The following is a 24,439-nucleotide window of genomic DNA, read 5'->3' as shown; positions in this document are numbered from 1 at the left end:
ACGAGGTAACTGAGGCACAGAGAAGTAAAGTGGCTTGCCTAATGTCTTTGTGACTCACATTATAATCCTAGATGGAAAGAACAATTTAATCACACTCATATTTCAAATTAGCCATGTATTCTCTCCCAGAGTTTGGTACATTGCTCTGTATACCGTAAGCACTTATTAAATTCATTCATTTGGTTGCATTTATTGAGTGCTGTGTGAAGAGCACTGGACTGAGCACTTGGGAAAGTACAACAATAAATAGTGACATTCCCTGCCCACACGAGTTTACGGTCTAGACTGAGGGAGGCAGTCATCAATACAAATAAATAAAATTGAAGATGTGTACATAAGTGCTGTGGAGCTAGGAAGGGGGAAGGGCACATCAGGGTGATTGAGAAGGGAGTGGGAGATGAGGAAAAGTGGGGCTTAGTCTGGGAAGGCCTCTTGGAGGAGATGTGCCTTCAATAAGACTTTGAGGTGGGAGAGTAAGTATCTGGCGGATTAGAGGAGGGAGGACGTTGCAGGCCAAAGGCAGGAGGTGGGCTAGGGGTCAGCAGTGAGAGAGGCGAGATTTGAGGCGCAATGAGAAAGTTAACATTAGAGGAGAGAAATGTGCGAGCTAGGTTGCAGAGGGAAAGAAGAGAGGTGAGGTAGTGGTCAAGGTGATGGACTGCTCTAAAAACAATGGTGAGGATCTTTTGATTGATACATTCATTCATTCATTCATTTATTGAGAGCTTACTGTGTGCAGAACACTGTACTAAGTGCTTGGAATGTACAATTCGGCAAGGTGGATGGGCAACCACTGGAGTTTTTTGAGGAGAGGGGTGACGTGTCCTGAATGTTTTTGTAGAAAAATGGTTAAATACTATTAAATGTAGAATTCAATGTAGAAAAATGATTCAATACTATTGCTGCTCCTACTTCTAGTGACAGAGATGGAAATAGAGGGCAATTTTCCTGATTTCTCCCTCTGTACCAAACTACTTCCTTATTCCAAGAGTGGGAATCCTGTCTGCAGAAGAACCCAGTGACTGTTAGCTGTGGAATTTCTTTCCATTTCATAATACCAGTTGACTTCAAGCTTTCAATTATACCATCATGGGACACACATAAAGCTACCTTATTTACTATGCCTTTCACAGATGCACTGCAAGGCGGAGAGGAATTATCAATAATGATGTAGCTCCTAAAAGCAGCATAGACTAGTGTAAAGAGCAGGGGCCCGAGAGTCAGAAGACCTGGGTTCTTATCCCAGCTCTGCCACTTATCTCCTCTGTGACCTTGGCCAAGACACTTAACTTCTCTGTGCCTCATTTTCCTCATCTCCAAAATGGGGATTCAATACCTGTGCTCCCTTAGCCTGTGAGCCCTACATGGAGCTTGATTATCCTGTATCTTCCCCAGTGCACCTAACAAATTCCACATATTATCATTACTTAAAAAATGATCAGTTACATTAAATCATAATGTTAACAATAATATTTGTTAAGCACTTACTATGTGCAGAGTAATAATGTTGGTATTTGTTAAGCGCTTACTATGTGCAGAGCACTGTTCTAAGTGCTGGGGTAGATACAGGATAATCAGGTTGTCCCACATGAGGCTCACAGTTAATCCCCATTTTACAGATAAGGGAACTGAGGCCCAGAGAAGTGAAGTGACTTGCCCACAGTCACCCAGCTGACAAGTGGCAGAGCAGGGATTCGAACCCATGACCTCTGACTCCCAAGCCCGAGTTCTTTCCACTGAGCCACGCCGTTTTGGTGATCTCAAAATAGATCTATTTTTGGTGTATGAGGTCTCATTTCCTAATAGATAGGCTTCAGTTTTAAAATTTCTCAGTATAAAGAAGAATGAATTACCTTGGGGGTGTGAAATCCCGGGGCCGGTGAAGCAAGTTCGAGCCAAGTGAGAACACAGAGCTTGAAGAGCCATTCGATTCAGATGTAGTGCTGGGCTGGATGAGACCTATCTTTGAATTCCAAGGTATAGATCCCGGAACCAGCAGCCTAGACCTAGGGATACCCCGGGGACAGGCACCAGCAATCTCTGCATTAGGGGCTCTGGGCTTTGGGTTTTGAGAAGCAACATGGGTATAGTGGATAGAGCATGGGCCTGGGAGTTAGAAGGTCATAGGTTCTAATCCTGCCTCCACCACTTGTCTGCTTGTGTGACCTTGAGTAAGTCACTTCGCATTTCTGTGCCTCAGTTACCTCATCTGCAAAATGGGGATTGAACTGTGATCCCACAGGGGACAGGGACTGTGTCCAAATCAATTTGCTTGTATCCACCCCAATGCTTAGTACAGTATGCCTGGCACATAGGCAGCACTTAATATATACCATTATTATAATGATTAGTTTAATTTTGGCTGTGTGTCTGGTTGCTGCAGGAGATAATGTTAATTCAGACTGTAGGGTGAAGGCTCAGGTTTTACCCCAGGAAGGAGGACCAGAAAGTCAGGTAGCACACCTGAGGTCAGGTGTGGACAACTAACGCAGACCCTTAGCAAATGGAGAGAGATGCTGTTCAGGCTGGAGTTAGTTGAACTTAAACATTTTTACTTGTTGGCTGAATTTGATACTTCCGTCAGTGAATCTCCACATTTCCCAGGAAGGGAATGATGAGAACAGGCTAAACTGTCTGCCCTTCCCATTTCTAATGATATTTTAGAATCAGAACGACCTGGAATGTGTGTATCTAGTTTTATTTCTGGAGATTGTCATTCAGTTGTAGTAACTGATGTATTTAAGTGCTTAATATGGGCAGAACAGTATGCTAAAGGTTGGGGTAGCTTCATTTCAATTGGATCCGACACAGTCCTTGTCCTACATGGGGCTCAATGTCTAAAGGGGAAGAAGAAGAGGTATTTAATCTCCATTTTACAGATGGAGGGACTGAGGCACAGAGAAGTTAAGTAACTCGCCTAAGGTCACACAGCAGACAAATGGTGGAGGTGGGATTAGAGCCCTGTCCTCCTAATCCCAGTCCTGCAATCCTTCCAGCAGGCTATATTGCTTCTCATTTTCATCTTTCTCTTCTAGAATTTTAAAGTTGCTTTAATCAGGGAGGAATTGCTTCAGTCCTTTCTCCTTTCTACTTCAATCAATCAGTCGTATTTATTGAGCATTTACTGTGTGGAGAACACTCTACTATTCTACTCCTATCCTGACAGTTACAGCGTGAGCAAGAATGAGATATGGAATGGACTGAGTTTATTTTTACTTGATTACCTTCAAAACCATTTGAAACATGTATTTCCAAATGTCCTTGCAGAATATTCCTAAAATTTAGACCCACCCAAAGCAAGCAACATACTTTTATTGAATACTTATTCGTTCCTTTCAGTGAGCTAATTGTAAGACAGATCATAAGAGTGGATGGATCTGCAGGGAATGATTGTTGATTTTTCATAGCATACTTTCTTTTCCCCACTGCCGCTTAGCAAGTACAAACTTCCTGGAGGATATGGAGGTCTATCTTGAATGACAATGAGAGTAGCTGGAGAACATGAAGTGAGAGGCAGTTATGACATGAAGAATAATTCAGAAGATTTAAAGAGAGAATGACAGAAGAAAAACAAGAGCCAGAGACCATGAATCAATCAGTGGCATTTATTGAGCTCTCATTCTGCACAGAGCACTGTACTAAGTGCTTGGGAGAGTACAATACAATAAAGTTGGTAAACATGTTCCCTAGACTCAAGGAACTTAAAGGAGTGGAGATTGGGGAAAAAACAAGCATACAAACAAAAAACTGGGAAGATTCTGTGAGTTGATATAAGTAGAAGAGGAGAAAATAAAAAATAAATAATTTGAATTGATGAGGCTAATGATAAGGAAGTACTATCCGGATTCTCTTTTGTATATATATGTTGTGTGTAACAATGCTGAAGCATATCAATTGAAGAGTTTCGCAGATTGTGCCAGTGTCTTTGGAATTAAATCGGTGCTCAAGATCGTGGCTTATCTTCCAGGCTAATTACACTTTTGCCTTTGTGGACAAGCTGAAGAGTTTTTCAGAATTCTTGTTGAAAATATCTGATATGTTTAAAGGAAATGAAAACATCCAATTGATTAACCAGCTTCAGGTCAGTCACTTGCCCTATATCTGTGTGATTACTAAGTAGATGTTCAGCTCTGCTTTTGGGTCAGGGGAAAAAGCAGTGCTCTGGGAATCAGGAGACTTGGAGACTAGACCCATCTGAAGTTGGTGAAAGTTAGCCAAGCGGCATGGATGCTATGCATTGTAATGATTCCCTGCCCATTTATTCACTTGCTGTTCTTTGTACCCCCGTGGGAACACGACTGGCGAAGATGAGAGATTGCTAGTGATGCTGCATAAACCACGAGCAAATAACTAATTAGAGCAACTAATACTAGCCCCATGCGGGACAAGAAGCAGCGTGGCTCAGTGGAAAGAGCACGGGCTTTGGAGTCAGAGGTCACGGGTTCAAATCCCAGCTCGGCCATTTGTCAGCTGTGTGACTATGGGCAAGTCACTTAACTTCTCGGTGCCTCAGTTACCTCATCTGTAAAATGGGGATTAAGACTGTGAGCCCCACATGGGACAACCTGATTCCCCTGTGTCTACCCCAGCACTTAGAACAGTGCTCGGCACATAGTAAGCGCTTAACAAATACCAACATTATTAAGAACCTGTCCAACCTGATTAACCTGTATCTGTCCCAATGCTTAGAACAGTATAGTAAGTAAGTAAGCACATAGTAGTCTCTTAACAAGTACCATAAATGTAATTATTATTAGAATCAATTCTTCTGCCTGGGTTCTCATTACTGAGACTTCATCCCTTGTTCCCGATGGGGGCCTCCATTCAAGTCGATATTCCCTATCGGTTTAACATTTCAAAAATTTCATAGGCCTAGATAGTAGATCATGTTTTTACACTGGTAATGGAGAATCATGAAGAGGCTATAGTTCACCCAAGCCTCTCTCTGGGCATTTTGCCACTGACTCTTGATTAATTATGAATTGCTGAAACATGCCCAAGCATCGTGGAATAGCAATATTAAATAGAGAAGATATGGATTATTTTTCCATTGTCTCTGATTAATCTGTCGCAGTGAATGATGGGCAGTCTCTGAGCTGGATAACATGACTAAAATTGGGGATCTATATTATAATAATGTTATGTGCTAAGTGACTCTTTGATACAAGTTAAATGGGTTGGACTCAGTCCGTGTCCCACATGGGGCTCATGGTCTAGGAGGGAGAAATTCAGGTGGGGAGTGACTAGCCATTTTTCCCTGGGGAGTGTTATCTATGCTTATTTATCTCTAGGCAGCTGTGAATTTTCCAGGGAAAAGTGGAGGGAAGGGTGCAGTTTTCTGTGGTATTTTCATGAAAGTAAAGTTGGCTCTTGGGGGTTTTCCCTGTAAAATTTCTGGACTGAGGAAAATCTGTAAAATCTCTGAGGAACAATTTTAAACTTAAAAAAAAAGCAGGTATCCATCCTCCAGCTCTTCCAACAAGTTTTCTGCTGCCTCAGAAACATGAAAGACAAGTCTTTGGTTCCGGGAGACTGTTTCATTCATTATATTTATTGAGCGCTTACTGTGTGCAAAGCACTGTATTAAGTGCTTGGGAGAGAACAATACAAAAATAGACACATTCCCTGCGGGTTTGAGACCTTCTGTAATGGTGTGATTTGGGGTTGGGTGATACAGGGTAAGGAAAGGACTTGGCCACAGTATCCAGGCCTGGAAAAGGAGGATATGTCAAAGAAAGGGACAGTCATAGTCACGTAATAGAATAGGAGATTGTTTTTTAAAGTAAGAAGCAGCACAATCTCTCTTTCTCTGTCTTCTGTATGACCAAAACTGAGCCTCTTCTGAGGTGAGTTCAAGACCGGAACTCCTACAGCCACAGAACAAATTCAAGAGCACTGAACCTAATATACTGTCTGGATTGCAGTGTGTTCAGTTTGTAGGGCCCACATTGTCAACCAATGAAATACCTACAAACACCCTGTAGTATTCGACAAAAAGATTTTAGGCAAAGTCTCTTTGTGAAAAATTGCCTCCCCAAGATGTTTCTTTTCTGGGTTGGGCGTCATAGGACCTATTAAGAAATCTGTCTCTGCCCAACTTTGTGGGTAGCTAGCAAAGAACATTCACTTCTCGAGGGTTTGGCAGCAACCTGGAGCTAAGGCTGACGAAATCTGGCATCAGGAGCAAAATTGTTGAATAGTGAATCTAAACCCAGTAATGAAAAGCCATGAGTCATATTTAGTAAAGGAAATGTTTCATTTGGTTTCATCCTGAATGCCTACTAAAATGTGCATCTCATTTTAGGAGGCCCTGAGGAACAGTTTCATAAGAAACTATGTGCAAAGTCATTTGCACATTGATGTGGAGAAACTCATTGAAAAACTACAAATATATGGTAAGAAAGTCTGTGAATGGGTGTGTTTATGGTCACATGGATTATATTGACCAAGAATGCTGCTTTTGACTTAAATTTAGTAGCGAATATTCACATTTATAGTTTCCTATTAGTCTAGGGTAAAGAACATGCTAATGCTTCAGCGATTATGTAAGTACAGCTTCTTATCTATTATCTATCTCTCGCTCTCTGTCTCCCTTAAAGGCATGAAGGACTAAAACCTCTCCAGTTGTAGAAGGTTTTAGTCCTGCATGCCTTTGAGAGAGTCACTGAAAGAAAGAGAGAGTGAGAGAGTATGTATTTTGAAGGGAATGCCTTTCCCTCACCCTGGTGAATTTAGTGTCAGGACAAATTACCGAGTCACCATACAAACCCTAACCTGATAGTTTGGTGGGCGGTAATATCTGAAAATATGTATTTCAGGTGGCTCACTGCGGTTGCTACACTGCTTTTGGGTGTCCGTTTCCATTTGCCTTGGGACGGTACACTGTGGATCTGGATTGTGCTTGATATTGAATACCCAGGAGCAGAAAATACAGGGGTAATGGGGGTAGACACTTTCCCCACTCCACGTACAACCTCTTAAAGCTACAGTATATTTTAAGTACATTTGAAATAGATAGAAACATATGATGAAATGTTATGTAATTGTCATGTAGCCCCATTTTCAAAGAACTGTAAAGTGAAACTGGGCGGTAAAATACACAGGCAGTCCTTGATTTGAAGGCATTTAAAGTTAACAAGAATGGCACTTACCCTATTTCTACATTTAGACTCTGTTTCATTTTTTTTAAAGGCTAGCTCCTTTATTGCTCTAGTTGTAGAGTGCAGGCAGTGGAAAGCGAGTGCTCATGGGAGCCTCGGAGAAACGGGAAAACAACATTAAAAGCTGTTATGAGGGAAAGCTTAAAGAAGGCAGAGACACAGACTCCAAGGCAGTAGTTGGGGGAGAGAGAGGTCACTTGATTTACAGAAAATGTCACCGGTAGGGTCAACACATTCATTTTACTTCTGATAGGCTACTCTATTGTAAGACCTCTCTGACTCGGTATGAATCAATCAATTCTATTTATTGAGTGCCCAATGTGTGGAGAGCACTGTACTAAGCACTTGGGAGAGTACACTATAACAGAGATGGTAGACACATTTCCTGCCCACTGTGAGCTTAGGGTCTAGATGGGGAGACAGACATGAATATAAACAAGTAAACTGTGGTTCTCTGCATAAGAAATGTGGGGCTGAGGGTGGAGCTGAATAAAGGGAGCAAATCAGAGGGGAGTGGGTGAAGAGGAAATGAGGGCTTAGTCAGGGAAATCCACTTGGAAGACTTGCGCCTTCAATAAGGCTTTGAAGAGGGGGAGAATAATTGTCTGTCGGATATGAAGAGGGAGGGTGTTCCTGGCCAGAGGCAGGATGTGGGTGAGAGGTCTGTGGCAAGATAGTTGAGATCGAGGTAAAGTGAAAAGCTTGGCATTAGAGGAGCGAAGTGTGGGTTGTAGTAGTAGAGCAGTGAGGTGAGGTAAGAGGGGGCAAAGTGACTGAGTGCTTTAAAGCCAATAGTAAATACATTAATGTAACTATATTACTGATATACAATTAATCGAGTGTACAATTCTAGGTAATTTTGGAAAACACTAGGTAGGCTAGCTAAACATTGTCAGAAGCCAATCCTATTTTTATAATGTTCCTATGTAAAAATTGGTTCAGGTATACAATTCAATTTGCAAAGCAGTCCTCAGACTTAATTTGTCATAAGATTGAGAACTTATATATTATATACACATATATGGTACACATATACTTATAACTGTTTTTATATGCTACATTTTCTATTTATATCTGTAATAATAATAATTATAATAATAATGGTATTTGTTAAGCACTTACTAAGTGCCAGGCACTGTACTAAGCACTGGGGTAAATACAAGCAAATCAGGTTGGACACAGTCCCCGTCCCACATGGGGATCCCTGTTCCACGTGGGGCTCACAGTCCCATTTTACAGATGAGGTAACTGAAGCACAGATAAGTTATGTGACTTGCCCATGGTCACACAGCAGACAAGTGGTAGGGCTGGGATTAGAACCCATGACCTTCTGCCTCCCAGACCCGTGCTCTATCCACTACGCCATGTTGCTTCTATGTATCGGTTCAATATAATACCAAGTGGACTTAGGGAAGAAATTTGATATTGCATCTGAATTCCTAGCTCACCCTCAAGAACTAAAAGATTCTCTTCTGGCCTTTTATTGAAAGAATTGATGATCATTTCCCAATTCATTTTCTAGAAACCTCCTATGTAAATAGAAAGCTCTCTATTGATCCAAAGAGTAAATACATCCTAATGTACTTTCTGTTCTCAGAGGATATGGTGCACAAGATGTTGAACAGCTCAGTGGCTGAACAAATCCATTTACTGGTTCGAGTTATGGTAAATGTGTCATCATGTGTACTTTTGGATCGCTTCCAACCTATGGATTCTGTTGAAATCCTGGAGAAGAAGGCTCGTGAACTCATGCAACAAAACAATTTCTTGGCTAGTAAGTATGATGTTGAAAATAGAGTATGATCCTGCCATTACAGCTCTGAAGGTCCTGGGAAATTACCATCCCTCTAACTAAGTGTGGTATAAACCAATTGGAGGTACTGACTCGAGGTTACACTCAGTTGATCACTGGTATTTATTGAACACTTACTGCATGCAGAGCACTGTGCTAAATGCTTGGGTGAGTATAATGCAGTAGAGTTGGCAGACCTGATCCCTGTCCTCAAGGAGCTTCAGGTTTCCTCCTTTTGGGAGAGAAGGGTTGCTAACCAAGGAGTGAAAGACATGCAGAGACTCAGATTCTGGTTCTGAAACAAACATTATAAGCTGGCTCAGTATGGTGCCTGGCACACAGAAAGCATTTAACAAATACCATCATTATTATTCTCATTACCAGAATGAAATCTTCGAAGTGGGTGAGTGAAAGGAATTATGCCTTGTGCTCCCTTTTATGTTTCTGTCAACATCACAAAACCCATGAAATCTATTGAAATTAGAGCTGAGATTGGCTTGAGGTAAATTCTTATGGTGAATTTGATCAAATAGAACGAGATAACTATATAGTTCAGATGGTGACAAGCAAAATGGGCTATTACCATATTGTACAGTTGTTTTTTGCTAAAAGCAGCATATGACCTCCTGAAATTCCTCAAAATACCTCCAGATTGCCTTGTTACATCACTTGTTTCACTGGTAATTGAGGGGTTGGAACTGGGGAAAGGTGTCCAAAACTAATTGAAGTTAAATCGTTTCTGTCCATCGGGTGATATTTTAGAGGTTGTCAGAGTTAAAACAGCTGCATTGTCTGACCCTTTCTCCAACCCTTCTATGAAGTCTTACACACTTGTCAGTGAGTCATTAGCACCACATAGGAACCAATTTGCAACTAAGTCAATTCACAGTAATAATAAGTTTTAAATAGTTGCACCTGGCTTTTATCTAACAACTACTGAGTACAAAATGCTGTACCAAGTGCTTGGAAAAGTGTAAAAGAAGTAAAATGCACAATCTACAGAATTCCACAAAATCTAAGAGTTGCTAAAGGATAATACTGCTAATGTGGTGATATAATTTTGCTCAAAAGAAGCTTCAGACGGTGTTTCTGGAAGAGCAGAACTGTTCTCAGTCCACTGCTATATTGTATATTATGTACACTATATACATTATATATACTTCAATATAGAAGTGAATTATTGTTCCCTATTCCTCTCACTCTCTCCAAATCCTGTTCTAAAATATTGTGATCTGTACCGAATGTTATTAGCAACACTGCAACTTTAACTACTGTGTCAGCCTTCTCTCTGACCTCCCTTCCTCCTCTCTCGCCCCGCTCCGGTCTATTCTTCACTCCGCTGCCCGGCTCATCTTCCTGCAGAAACGATCTGGGCATGTCACTCCCCTTCTTAAACAACTCCAGTGGTTGCCTATCGACCTCCGCTCCAAACAAAAACTCCTCACTCTAGGCTTCAAGGCTCTCCATCACCTTGCCCCTTCCTACCTCTCCTCCCTTCTCTCTTTCTACCGCCCACCCCGCACGCTCCGCTCCTCTGCCGCCCACCTCCTCGCCGTCCCTCGGTCTCGCCTATCCCGCCGTCGACCCCTGGGTCACGTCCTCCCGCGGTCCTGGAACGCCCTCCCTCCTCACCTCCGCCAAACTGATTCTCTTTCCCTCTTCAAAACCTTACTTAAAAATCACCTCCTCCAAGAGGCCTTCCCAGACTGAGCTCCTCTTCTCCCTCTACTCCCTCTGCCATCCCCCCTTTACCTCTCCGCAGCTAAAGCCTCATTTTCCCCTTTTCCCTCTGCTCCTCCACCTCTCCCTTCCCATCCCCACAGCACTGTACTCGTCCGCTCAACTGTATATATTTTCGTTACCCTATTTATTTTGTTAATGAAATGTACATCGCCTCGATTCTATTTAGTTGCCATTGTTTTTACGAGATGTTCTTCCCCTTGACGCTGTTTAGTGCCATTGTTCTTGTCTGTCCGTCTCCCCCGATTAGACTGTAAGCCCGTCAAACGGCAGGGACTGTCTCTATCTGTTGCCGACTTGTTCATCCCAAGCGCTTAGTACAGTGCTCTGCACATAGTAAGCGCTCAATAAATACTATTGAATGAACACACTGCCATTTTGCATAGTTTTAATTCAAAAGGTGCTTTACTGTAAGAAAAATAAAGCACACTTTAAAAATGATCACTCGGGTCACATTTTAGGGTTAAGAAGTCCATTTTTTAACATCAGGGTCCTAGACCTCTCCCACCAAATTTAAAAGTAATTCCTAATTGTATTGATTTTTTTTTCAAATGGACATCCATTATGTTGTATATTTTTATTTTCTAGGCAATTGTATGGTGAGTTCACCAAAACCTTGTCCATAGGTTAATTTTGAATCATGTGCAGCCCACTGTTTTCTGGAGATTCTGACTGATGCTGTCTCTTTTACTCGTTCCCTTATATCTGCAAACACATTCTTTTTTCACTTCCTCAAATACTTTCATGCTGAACCTGGGGTGACAGTCTTATTTGGCTTGTGCTTCTAGACCTTCATCTCACATCCTATAGCAAACCCCTGATCAGTGTGATGATGAATGCATACCTCCCTCACCTTCATTCATCTTTTTTATTATTATCATTATTATTATTATCCCTGTGCAAAATAAGGTACTTCAGTTTTTCCTCCAGGTACCTCACTTCTGTAGTGCTGGTAATTACCCTATAGTAAATCCTGTCAATTTTTTTTTTGAAATCCATTAGACCGCAGCCCTCTCCATCTTCAAAACCCTTCTAAATTTCCATCTTCGCCAATAAACCTTTCCCGATTAGTCTCCAATACCCCGAAGCATACAGCTCTACCCACTCGTTTCTAGCAGTTATGTATTTTATTTTTTATCATGCTTGGCATTTTAAATAATATTTTTTATAGTATGTAATGAGCACTTACTATGTGCCAGGCACTATACTAAGAGCTGGGGTACAAACAAGGTCATCAGTTTGGACACAGTCCATGTCCCACGTGGGCTCAGAACTTTAATCCCCATGTTACAGGTGAGGTGACTGAGGCACAAAGAAGCTAAGTGACTTGCCCAGGGTCACACAGGAGACATGTGGCAGAGCCAGGATTTGGATCAAGGTCCTCTCACTCTAAGGCCTGTGTTCTTTTGCCGAGGCCATACTGCTTCTCCACATTTCTGTGTGTTTATTCAACCGTGCATTGTTATTTTTGTTGATTACAATTTACTGTTTATTTCTTCATTAGAGTGCACACTTATTTTTCAGTGGGAATGCATATGTAGCACTCAGTTATTACTATTAAACTACAACTGCAATGTCTTAGACCAAGTGCCACATGTGAGATGACTGTATCTGATATGATTTATATTTTCTCTACTTCAGCATCTAGTCCTATGCTTGACAAATAGTAAGCACTTAACAAATACTATTATCATTATTAGTAGTAATAGCATTATGATAATGATGATGTCTACAGAAAACCAAGTTGCACATGCCCTCCCCCCGGACACCTGGCAGGCACTGATTTACCCTGTAACTCTGGGGCTTCTCTCCGCTTTTCTAGCCCCCACCTCCTTTGTGAATTCATCTCCTATAATTGGCTGGGATCCAGTAGATGTCACCAGATGAGTGACTGGTAGACTGTAAAAAAAAAAAATAATAAAAAAATAAAAAAATAGCTTTCATCTGAGAGGCATCTTGAGAAGCAGACAGTTTCTAGATCTGGAGTTTTCTAGAAATTTCTGGCACTTTTCATTCATTCATTCTTTCATTCAATTGTATTTATTGAGTGCTTACTGTTTGCAGAGCACTGTACTAAGTGCTTGGAAAGTACAATTCATCTGCATGTGGAGGAGAGATAGCCTAGACTAGACTGCACAGATCGAAGATTCAAGTAGAAATTCAGTGACAAAATTACCCTTTTTTTCCCACTCTTAAGAAAGCAATAAGGGCTAATTATTTCATTATTAGAGAGAATCTCAAACCTGGTTAATGAATTTGTTCTAACTGCTCAGAGACATTTTGATTTGATTGTACAATATAAGCTGTTTTTGATGAGAGAGTTCTTCATTGTGTTTCTCCAATTGTTATTTTCATCACAAACCATCCATACCCCAGACTGCTGCAAAGATCAAAACCAACTCATTTACAAACTTAATCCTGATTCATTAATTTCTTGATCATTCAAGTTAAATGTACTGCAATTTTTTTAATGTTTAAGGTAATTCCACATTTTACTGTCCTCCTTGTAACAGATATTTACTCCACATGACTCAGTAAATACACGAGTAGTATGTATTTAAAACTCATATCCTGAGCAATGATGAAGCTTTTTGAATGCATCCTCATTTTTAAAAAATAAATTCTAATGTCACAGTTTAATTTAAATGGAATTTTCTGAAAAAAACTTCAAAATTTCTGTTTCTGAAAGAAACAAACATGCAAATCCCATTGTGTTGCTGGTTTTAAGATATGTCAGAAGGACTAAATGTTTTACATCTCTTTCTCTCCTATCAGGTATAATATTCAACAGTTCTCTGAATGATGGGAAGTATAAAGCAGAGTCCACACACCGCCTCCCACATCACACTGTGTATACGATCAGAACCAGTGTCTTGTATAGTATGAGAACAGATTTGATAAAAAATCCTCTGTGGAAATTCCACCCCCAAACCCTGCCAGCTGATGGATTTAAATATAACCACATCTTTGTTCCCCTCCAAGACATGATTGAAAGAGCCATCATTTTGGTGCAGACTGGACTCGATGTGGTAGAACCAGGCCTGCAAGCACAAGCGATGCCCTATCCATGTCACACTAGTGACCTGTAAGTTGAAATCCACACTTTATATGGAGCAAATCTGTTTCGGTTATGAATGTGGGTAATCCATCCATCAGTGATATTTTTTGAGTGCTTACTGTTTGCAGGGCACCATGCTAAATGATTGAAAGGGTAATAATAATAAAAGTTGTTAATAATAATAATTATGGTATTTGTTAAGCTCTTACTCTGTCTCAGGCACTCTACTAAGAGCTGGGGTGGATACAAACAAATCAGCTGGACAAAGTCCCTGTCCCGCGTGGGGCTCAAAGTCTCAATCCCTATTTTACAGATGAGGTAACTGAAGCCTGGAGAAGTGAAGTGACTTGATCAAGGTCACACAGCACACAAGGGGCAGAGCCGGGATTAGAACCTATGGACTTCTGACTCCCAGGCCTGTGCTCTATCCTCTATGCCAAGCTGCTTCTCCCTGTCCTCAAGGAGTTTAAAATCTAGCCGGGGAGACAGACATTAAAATCAATTATAGGTAGGGAATCACAACCAAGTATACAGATATGCAGTGGGGAGTAGTTGTTTGGAGGGAAAGAAAATAGGTTAGGGGAGATGAGTGGTTAGCCAGAGAAGCCTTGCTGGAGGAGATGTGATTTTAGTTCTTTGAAAACAAGAAGAGTGGTGAACTATTGAATGTTAAGGAGGAAGGAGTTCCAGGCAGTGCAGAGGGTGTGAGAAAAGGGTAAACAGCAAGAGACATGAGATTGAGACACAGTGAGAAGATTGGTGGGAGAGGAGAGAAATGTGTGGGTTCTAGTGGGGAAAGAAATGATTAAGATTAAAGCCTATAGTCTGAATTTTCTGGTTGATGCAAAATTAGGTAGGCAACCACTGGAATTTTTTGAGGAATGGAGAGACATGCACAGAATGATTCTTTACAAATACCATTCAGGCTGGGGGGAGAGGCTGGAGGCAGGACTGCCAGCTTGGAGGACGATGCAGTAATTGGGATATAAAAAGTGATTGGATCAGTGTTGGTTTGGATGCAGTGGAAGTTGTGGATACTGGAGAGGTTATGAAGAAAGAACTGACAGGATTTTGTGACTGACTGTAAAAACCTGTTTTGTCAATGATGAAACCTCAATTTTAAGTCCACAACTCAAACATTTGTAAAGCATTGGCTTTATTTTTCACTTTAGGACTTTGGATACTCATATCTGGGAAGAATATTCACATTTTGTTAAGTAGATCCAATATTTTTGTCTCAATTATATGGTCACAACATTTTCAGATAACTGTGAGGAAAACATGTGCTTGGGTTGAGATGTCACTGAAGTTTGATTTTACTTCCAACTCTATCCTCATTTCTGAAATATTTAGTATTTACAGGCCTGAAAAACCTACTTGTGTGTTTCCTTTCTCTGAACTACCTCTCAGTGTTAATGAGATGATTAGGGAAACTGATTCTCTATACTTTACAATGGAGACTGACTCCATGATTGGTGGACATGGATGTTAGCATGGTCATTGCACATTTACATGGCAAAGAAAATCAAATAGAATGCTATTGAAAACATAATTCAAATGCTGTAACATTTTAGTTATTTTATCAGCAATTCTTATCCACTGATTATTCCCTTTCTTTAGAGAAGTGACATATTTTCCTCCATTGCATTCACATGGGTTCCAATCCCAGCTTTGTAATTTTCCTGTTGTGTGACCTTGGGCAAGTCACTAAAGTTATTTTTGCCACGGTTTCCTCATCTGCAAAATGGAGATTCCATACCTATTATCCTAATTTCTTAGAGTGTGAGCCCCATGTAGTTCCTGAGGATCTTGTATCCATCCCAGAGTTTAGTAGAGTGCCTAGTACATAGTAAGTGCTAACAAAAACTGGTTATTATTATTATTTTTATTATTATTGATTTATTGAAATGCAGGTTCTCTGTGCGGTAATTTAATAGAATATGGTGGACTTTCAATCCTTTGTCTTCCATGAATCATTGCATCTGTGTTTTGGTTTGTCTTTGGAAAGTCAGAAGAAAAGTTTTGAGAGTGACCTAAGTCTTAAATGTTGAATTCTGGTGTAAAAAACAAAAAAGTCAGCTGTAGATAGAACACTCTGGATGGCAAGAATTTTTCTGTTGTACTCATTTCTTCTGCTGTATTGCTTGGCATTTAGGTCTCCAGATAGTGGCTATGAGTGCTGCACTTTTTAAAAGCCAGTAGAATATTTTCTTCCCAGTAAATATAAATTACGGACAGCAACGTCAACTAACATACACAGATTAGCACCAGCCAATCAGTCAATGGTATTTACTGAGCGTTTACTTTTTTTTTTCCACTGACATTTGTTCAGTACTTCCTATGTGCCAGGCCCTGTACTAAGTGATAGGGCTAGGTACAAGCTAATCAGATTGCTCACAGTTCATGCACACAGTAAATGCTCAATGCTGTTTGAATGGTTGAAGAAATTAATAATGTAATCATATAAGTAAATATGCAGTGAGAGTTATAGACATTCTCATTCTCTTCCTTATTTTAAAGCCCCAGAAAATGTGCCTTTTCTTTTTCCATAATGTAAAAGGGCATTTAGAGATGCTAATTCAGTAGAAATTTGTGGCATTGTCAGTCAGTAGAAGGCACTATTAACTACTTATTTAAAAGAAAGATTTTGACAAGATTTCCCAAATATTAAAGGACGGATAATATCTTCTTTTCATTTCCCTTCCCCAAGGATCCTGACAGAGATGTTCTTTACTTGCAGATTCTTGAACAACGTTGGTTTCTTTTTTCCACTGATAATGATGCTGACGTGGATGGTATCTGTCGCCAGCATGGTTCGGAAGTTGGTTTACGAGAGAGAGATTCGGCTGGAGGAGGTAGCTTCCAGTTAAAGCGTTAACTGTAAACTTGGGTGAGACAGAAGGTGTACCAAAAATAAGCATCAAACAGCAATGGACATGGCATTTTGCTATGTGTGCTGCCTGCTAATGCACCTGCTTCGTATTTATTTTTGTTCTCCGGGGCAGTGCTGGCTGCCAAGTCCTATTCACAGAGATGTTGCTGAGAGCTGGCTTCTCAGCCTTGGTGTTGAGAGGTTGGTTTCTGCTGAAATTGAAGAGAACAGACAATAATGGGAACTCTGGAACCAGAATCTGATAATCTCCTTTTGAACCAGCATTGCTTAGTCAACAATGTATCCAAAGGTCACCGGAAGGACCAGGAAGTAGATTATGAATAAAGCAATACGTACCTTCCAACTAGATTTTGTTTTAAAAGTAAAGGACACATTTTGGTCTCCTCATTTGGTCCCAGGGGCTGAAAGTCAGCACAGCTGATTTGAGAAAAGAGTTTATATGTAGCAGTATGTTGAGCACTTAGAGTAACTCCATCTCATCTCTCTTAGTGCCAAACCCTTGCCCATGTCCTTCCTCTGACCTGGAACTCCTTCCCCCTTCATATATGACAAACAATAATGCTCCTCTTCAAAGTCTTATTAAAATCATGTCTCCAGGAGATCTTTCCCGACCAAGCCCTCAATTCCTCTACTTCTTTTCCCTTCTGCGTTTTTCTTGCCCTTAGACTTGTACCCTTTATCAACCCAATCTCAGCCCCACAGCACTTATGTACAGATCCACAGTTTATTCATTTATATTGATGCTTTTCTTTCCCCTCTACACTAACTCCATGTGTCCGGGGACTATGTCTATCAGCTCCTATATTGTTGTCTCCCAAGTTCTTAGTACAGTACCTGGCACACAGTAAGCACTCAATAACTTTGATTGACTATGCTTATAATCAACAGCTTCATAAAATCTAATCATTTAATAAAAGTTTAAGGGAGATAGTGGGAATTATTTACTCATTATACTCCTGGGAATCTGAACCTCAAGGCAGTGAAGTGATTTAGAAATTATATCATCTGATCCTCACAGACACACACATATATATATGTGTGTGTGTGTGTGTGTGTATGTATATGTGGATCAATTAATCAGTCAGTGGTATTGATTAAGTGCTTACAGCATGTAGAGCATTAAACTAAGCTCTTGGGAAATAATGCTATCAAGAAACAGATATAGACTATCCCTGCCCTCCTGGAGCTTACGTACTAGATGGGGAGAATGCCATTTAATTAAATTAGATCTGGATATGTACGTGCATACTTTGGGGCTGGGAAAGGGGTGAATATCAACATGCTTAAGACATCCCCTGCAGTAGGACTACTTTACTTCTTGCTCAAGTTAGTTTGGCATGATCTCTCCTACAGAAATCCATCCCGCAGAGTCATTGAGAACCCATTAAGCCCCACCTCTCATTTCATCACCTCCCTACTACCCAGGCACCCCTTCTGCCCATTCCACACCTCCTTAATTCTTCCCTGCCTTCCCTGCCACTCATTGATTTCCTGCTCCTCCCTGTCCACTCTATTCCCTCCCCTCAATCCCAAATCCTCACCCCCCCATCTGCAAATCCACTCCACCCTCCTTGCATAATACCCCCCTCCCCCCGGGCCATTTCCACTCAACATAGGGTCCTATGTTGAAGAGAACCACAGAGAAAAACATGAATACTCCCAGTGATAGAAATGCAGAGAGAAGCAAAAACAAAACCAATCACATAGGCAGAGATACAGAAATACATGGATGATGATGGTGATGCTAAGGACTGTCATAATAATTTCTGTAATTTGCTAAGCGCTTACTATGTGCCAAGCACTAAACTAAGCACTGGGGTAGTTACAGTGCAGTCAGATCAGGACAATGGCAGGAATGATGATGATGATAATGCTATTTGTCAAACGTTTACTATGTGCCAATCACTGTTCTAAGCACTAGATCACTGTTCTATAATTTCTGGACACTGTTCTAAACACTGGGATGATGGATGGCGGTCATGCTGTCATCGTCAGGAACAAGAGATGAACTACTTGGTACTGAAATTTCAGAACCAAGAACCTGTGTGAATGAATTGCTTAGAATAAGAGTTGGAGATAGAAAGGCAGACAAGGAAAGTTAGAAACATCGTACAACAGAAAGGCTGAGATAGAGACATAGACAAAGAAATGGGCAGAAATAAAAAGGAAGTAAGCACAAAGCTAGAGGCAGAAACACACACAAGAACAGACACAAAGGCAGAGACCGAACGCATCAAAGATGGGTAGTGAGAAAAAAGCAGAAAGTGATAAGGACCAACAGATTGAGACAGAAAGATTTCAGGGAGGAAGAAAGAGGGAAATATAGAAAGGAAGGACTGAAAGTCACAAACAGAAAGGTCAGAAAACTATAGATTAAGGTAAATCAAGAAAAGAGAGAAAGAAAATCAGATCAGAGTCTCAAAAGAGAAGATTTATAGGCGAGGGTGTGGTTTTCTAGTGAGAGAAACAATAGATGGGTTTGTAGAAGAGAGAGAGTGAATTTAATTAAAATTAATTCATTTGTAGTTCAGTTGTTTGATAAGAAACCTTTCGTGTATTTCTTACAACTCCTTAAAGATTTCAGAGTTCAGTTTTAAAGGAATCCCTGACAATTTCTGAAATGTCTTATTTGAAGAAATTTTAAGCATTTTACGCATAAAGCCTTTTATTCTGAAATGGTGACATAAGTGAATGACCTTAGATTATGCCAATAAGAAAAACCAGACTTACACTAAAAAAAGTCCCTTCCTTTATTCCCTTACTCCTCCCAAATAAGAAACAAGAAATCCTACCCAAAGCTGCCAATCACTCAAATATGTGAATTATCAAATCGATCAACCAATCACATTTATTGAGCGCTTACAGTATTCAGAGCACTGTACTAAGCTCTGCAGGGAGTACATTATTACAGAATTGGTAGACATATTTCTTGTCCACAGTGAACTTAGTCTAGAAAGAACTAGCCTAGGGTAACTTTCTGGGTAACGCGCTGACTTGGCAGCCGTTATGGACTCCCCAGAATTTCCACTGCTAATGATAATTTAGAGTTTTCTCTCTCTCCCTTTCTTTCTCTCTCTCCCCATCTCCTCCACGCCGGCCAACTGTAACAGTTCATGAGAATGATGGGAGTGCATCCAGTTGTTCATTTCTTAGCCTGGTTTCTAGAGAATACCATTATGCTGACAATAAGCAGCTTGGCTCTGGTCACCATCCTAAAAGCAACGGGCATCTTTCTACATAGCGACGCCTGCATCATTTTCCTCTTCCTGCTGGATTTTGGGATCTCGGTTGTCATGCTGAGTTACTTCCTAGGGGCATTTTTCAAGAGCGCAAGTACAGCAGCTCTCTGGACAAGCCTCCTATACATGATCAGCTTCCTGCCGTATATAGTGCTATTGGTCCTTCAGAATCAATTAAGCTTTGCTATGCAGACCATTCTGGTAAGTTCTGGTTTTTTTAAAATCTTTTCCCCTGTAGACATTGCTGATCTATTCATCCTCAGAGCTACTTGAACTTTAGAAAATCTTTCTTTCCTTATTCTGTCTGAGATCCAAGCCTGGCAGTCATATCTCGTTGAAAATACAATGGCTTTACTAGGTGGCAACCTGTTGAGAAATGCCATTATGAATGTGCTATCAGAGGAGACTGGATTGAGCTTTTTGGAAATCAGCAGCACTCTGAAGACCCCGTACGACAGTCGGTTCTCAGGGTCCCGTGCCTGACTGAGCAAAAGATATATGTTCTTCGGGCTTCTAACACCAAGTAGAGTGCTCTGCAAACAGCGGGTGATCAATCAATGCTTCTGATGAAATGAAAAAAGACTTTATATATGTTAAAAATAAATGTTCCCTTGCAGCACCGTGAATGCAATCACATTACAGATATTGCTCTTTAACTGGAAAGGTCCCTGCTTTGCCTGTGTTAAAATAAAATTGGAATGTAACACATCAGAGTTCAGAGATTTTAGTGGGTGAAAGATGGAACAGTGCACGGAGGTGAAAGGAAAGATTGCTGTATAAAAATTCATCTATCAAAAGTGTTGTGTAATTATGAACTTTTAAGATATGCCTTTATGGTACTTCATTAAATTCCATTGCATTGCTTAAATGGTAGTCTTTCTGGGCCTACTGTAGACCTATAATAAACCCTATCATGAAGTCCAATTTGTTTTATCCATTTAACTTGTCGTAGAGACTTTCTAATTGCCACAGTCCCTTCAATTCCCATCTCTCTCCTATTATTAATTTTGTTTGTTTAGTATCTTAACAATCATATCTAAAAAAAAACCAGCTGGGCTAAGCCATAATCATGACCATATAATACCCATAACTTTGGATTTATGCATAATAGCTAAGATTATAGTAAAAGCAATGTTTCACCACTAATCACAGCAATGTGTCAGTGTTAATTAGATATGTTCAATTTAATCCAACAGGATAGGAGCATTTTGGGGGAAGAAAACAACTTTGAATATCTATTATGATTTAAACTGCAAACTTTATGTTTTGTTTATGCAATAATGTTCATGTTCTACAGAATTTTTAGGTGACGTTAGAGTTCCTTCCATCTGTTTCCAGATGCTTAGTAGTGATTACACACTACCACAGATGCGTTAAATATTTATCTCTTGAAGTCATTTTTCAATGGTATCCATTTCTAATGCAGTAAAGCATTTTCCTCTCTTCTGGCAATAAGAATGATAATTTTCCTCCAACAGAACATCTATCCAGTATGAAGTACCAAGGCATTAGCTTGCCTCTAGTGAACTTGAGAGAAATACCTACCAAGAGTCAAATTTTTTTATTATTTTTTCTACTGCAATTTCTTATACATTTTATATATTTTTGGGACATTTACTTTACAGTATTTCATCCGTTACAGAAAATAATTCCATTGACTATTGATACAAGCCTCTTGAACTCTTTAACAAACGTGTCACCATTCTGGTAAAGTTTTCGGGGTTGAAAATGTAATTACTAGCCTACAGTAATCGTTTGGGCAATCTGAATGTGTATGCTTCATTGTTTTTCCATCTGAATTTAGTAGTGTACATGTTCATATAATCACTAAACAAACCCTAATGTACCTATTTTCATTTCCATTACCCTCTGCAGTGCTTTCTATCTACAACTGCTTTTGGGCAAGGAGTGTTTTTCATAACATTTTTAGAAGGGCAAGAAACAGGTAAGGTTTCAGTAAAGTTTTTCAGTAATGAGGGATTCTACCAAACTCATTTGGGAAATTTATGAGAATGGATTTATTTTAGCAGTGTGATGGGAGAAAATCTGGACATGTCTTTGGTGTTTCAAATCCAGCCTCTCCTTCAGTGAGGGTGACTAATTTTGAGACATGGGTGGTCGTAGAATACAAACTAACTCCCTATATTTCTTGAAATAATTAAGTGCTTAGTGTATGTAGAGTACTGTACTAAACATTTGGGAGAGTTGGTAGACACATTTCCTTCCCACAAAGAGCTTACACTCTAGACAACAACCTGACCAACTAGTAAAATGAGTTGATTTAGTCTCTACCTTCTCAGAAAGCATATACAGTAATGGTGATGTAGCATCGTCTACTGCTGTTTGTCCTTTGGAACACCTAAGATTGATATGTTTTGTGTAGTTTCATCGAGGTGTTGTACCATGTTTGGGGTTATCATTCTCAGAAGCTTTGGAGTTGACAATTAAGTGCAGAGCACTGCATTAGACTTTTGGGAGAGTAGAATAAAAGTAGAAGACTAAGCAGAAGATTCCCTAGAGGAGTTTAGCATTTACTAGAGAAACTTAAATGATGTGTTTGTCTTTCATGAAAATCAAGAGACATAACTAAAAGTTAAGCAAATGTCATCACTTTTGAGAAATAAATGAATGACTAGCTAATAGTTCATAATCTTAGTTAAATATATTGAGGGTTTTTTCTTTAGTCATAAACAGGCAATTCATTGGAAAGTGATATTCCAATATATTTCAATACAAATGGTGAACATTAGCTGGGAAAACAAAGTCCTTCTTTGGAGGAGGCTTGGAAAGCAAAGAGTTGGATATTAGGGTTTTGATTAGATCAATGATATTATAAATTAACTACCCAATTTAGTCACCATTTATTTAAAGGATCCTTCTTTATTTTCCCAACCTTTTTGGCCTAAGCTTGTATACTTTTCCCAAGAAATTCAGGATGATCCTGTTAAAACTCAATGGTCATAATTACAATGTTTGTTATTTCTCATATTTTCATATGCAACTCCATTTGGGGAGCAAAAAGAGACTACATGCTAAGTGATCTAACATTTCATTTTGAAAAATAATTATAATCCTTGGCATTAACCTTTACTTTAGGAATGCTCAGATATTTCTTGACACTTAGTATTGATCTGCTTATCCCCGGAAAAACCCATTGTGAAAGGAGCTGTGCAGCTTCAGCTTTGACCTTTTCCTTTTTGAATAGGGATTCAGTGGAGTAATATATACAATCCCGTGGAATTAGGAGGAGATATGACATTTGGCTGGGCATGTTGGATGATTCTTTTTGATTCAACTGTGTATTTTGTGTGTGGATGGTACTTCAGTAATTGCATTCCTGGTAAGAATTCTAGGCTTTAAAAAAAACTTTATAGACCCATAACAATAAAAGTAATCATAAATGTATACTACTGATTCTACTAAAATTTATTGTTCATTACCAAATTAACGTGGAAAAAAAATAGTGAATTCAAGAACAGTATGAATATGATTTAGAGACTAGGGCGATGGGATTAGAAATTAGGAGAAGCTCTATTTTTAGGTTACACTTTATTGAAAGGGATTTTAAAGGCTCTTAACTTTACACTCCCCTATGACATTTTTGTAGTAGAGGAGGTGATGCTATCATAACAAGAAACACTTTTAAATAGGCAGATGAGGTGATCGTAAGACTCAACAAGTGAATGTTCCCATAAGGGTGCGAAGAGATAGACTTTTTAGTGACAGAAATACCCAGAACATGAAAATTACAGATTTCATAGAATTCAAAACCAGGAGGGATGTGGGCTAACATAACTTGAAAGAAACTTGGATTTAGTTACTTGAACAATTTATTTTAGCTACTATTGCCTGATAAACCTTTTTCTTCTCACCCAATCACAATGCTGAATCAAGGCAATTAGTAGTTTTCCTTTCACAGAGAAGAACTGTGTTATAAGAGGAAAGTTTTTATGTTGAGTTTGCAGGGCAGACCTGAACAGTCAGGAGAGAAAAAAAGTACTATTTAATCAGACTGAACAGATGTGCTCAGCATCAGAGATAGAGACAGAATAAATACACTGTCCACTTTTGGGGCTTAATTTTCCTGCAACTGTGAAAATTAAGTCTATGTGGATGACGGACCGTTGAATAAATTAATATGTCAAAGAATATTGCTAAATTCTATCTGAATCATGTTTCAAAATGTAAAGAAAGTTTTACCTAAAAAATACTAGGACAAAGAAAAAGCCCAATTAATGCCTACCACGCTAATTTAAAACAAGATTCTATCCTTCCCAGACATATCAGATTGATCGAAAAATTGGCTTCTTAGAACTGGTGCCAGGGGAGTCCAAATTAGGAGCTCTCTAAGGAAAATGCTTCACAAGTATCTGTTCAGAATTCATATATGAGAGTTTGTGGGGTAGTACTGATTTTTTTGACAAGGAACTATGTTATAATTTAACTCCATTTGTTCCTACCCAACATATAGAGAGATTAAGAAATATTTTCAATAAATCATATTTACTGAGTGCTTACTATGTGCAGAGCACTATGCTAAGTGCTTGGGAGAGTCCA

At 39.6% G+C, this 24,439-nt stretch overlaps 1 protein-coding gene across 1 annotated transcript in view; it reads left to right on the top strand.

Annotated features, from left to right (window-relative positions):
• The window catches only part of ABCA13 (ATP binding cassette subfamily A member 13), a 247,710-nt gene that overhangs the window by 86,666 nt on the left and 136,605 nt on the right, over positions 1-24,439 (top strand). The window contains exons 30-37 of the mRNA XM_039911957.1: positions 3,968-4,081; positions 6,305-6,395; positions 8,758-8,934; positions 13,468-13,777; positions 16,491-16,605; positions 19,754-20,083; positions 21,758-21,827; positions 23,088-23,222. Coding sequence (XP_039767891.1) covers positions 3,968-4,081; positions 6,305-6,395; positions 8,758-8,934; positions 13,468-13,777; positions 16,491-16,605; positions 19,754-20,083; positions 21,758-21,827; positions 23,088-23,222 — 1,342 coding nt within the window. The remainder of the gene's footprint in view (positions 1-3,967; positions 4,082-6,304; positions 6,396-8,757; positions 8,935-13,467; positions 13,778-16,490; positions 16,606-19,753; positions 20,084-21,757; positions 21,828-23,087; positions 23,223-24,439) is intronic.

Source organism: Ornithorhynchus anatinus, chromosome 4 (assembly GCF_004115215.2).
Source record: "Ornithorhynchus anatinus isolate Pmale09 chromosome 4, mOrnAna1.pri.v4, whole genome shotgun sequence".
Taxonomy (NCBI): domain Eukaryota; kingdom Metazoa; phylum Chordata; class Mammalia; order Monotremata; family Ornithorhynchidae; genus Ornithorhynchus; species Ornithorhynchus anatinus.
This window is presented reverse-complemented; position numbering and strand designations above follow the sequence as displayed.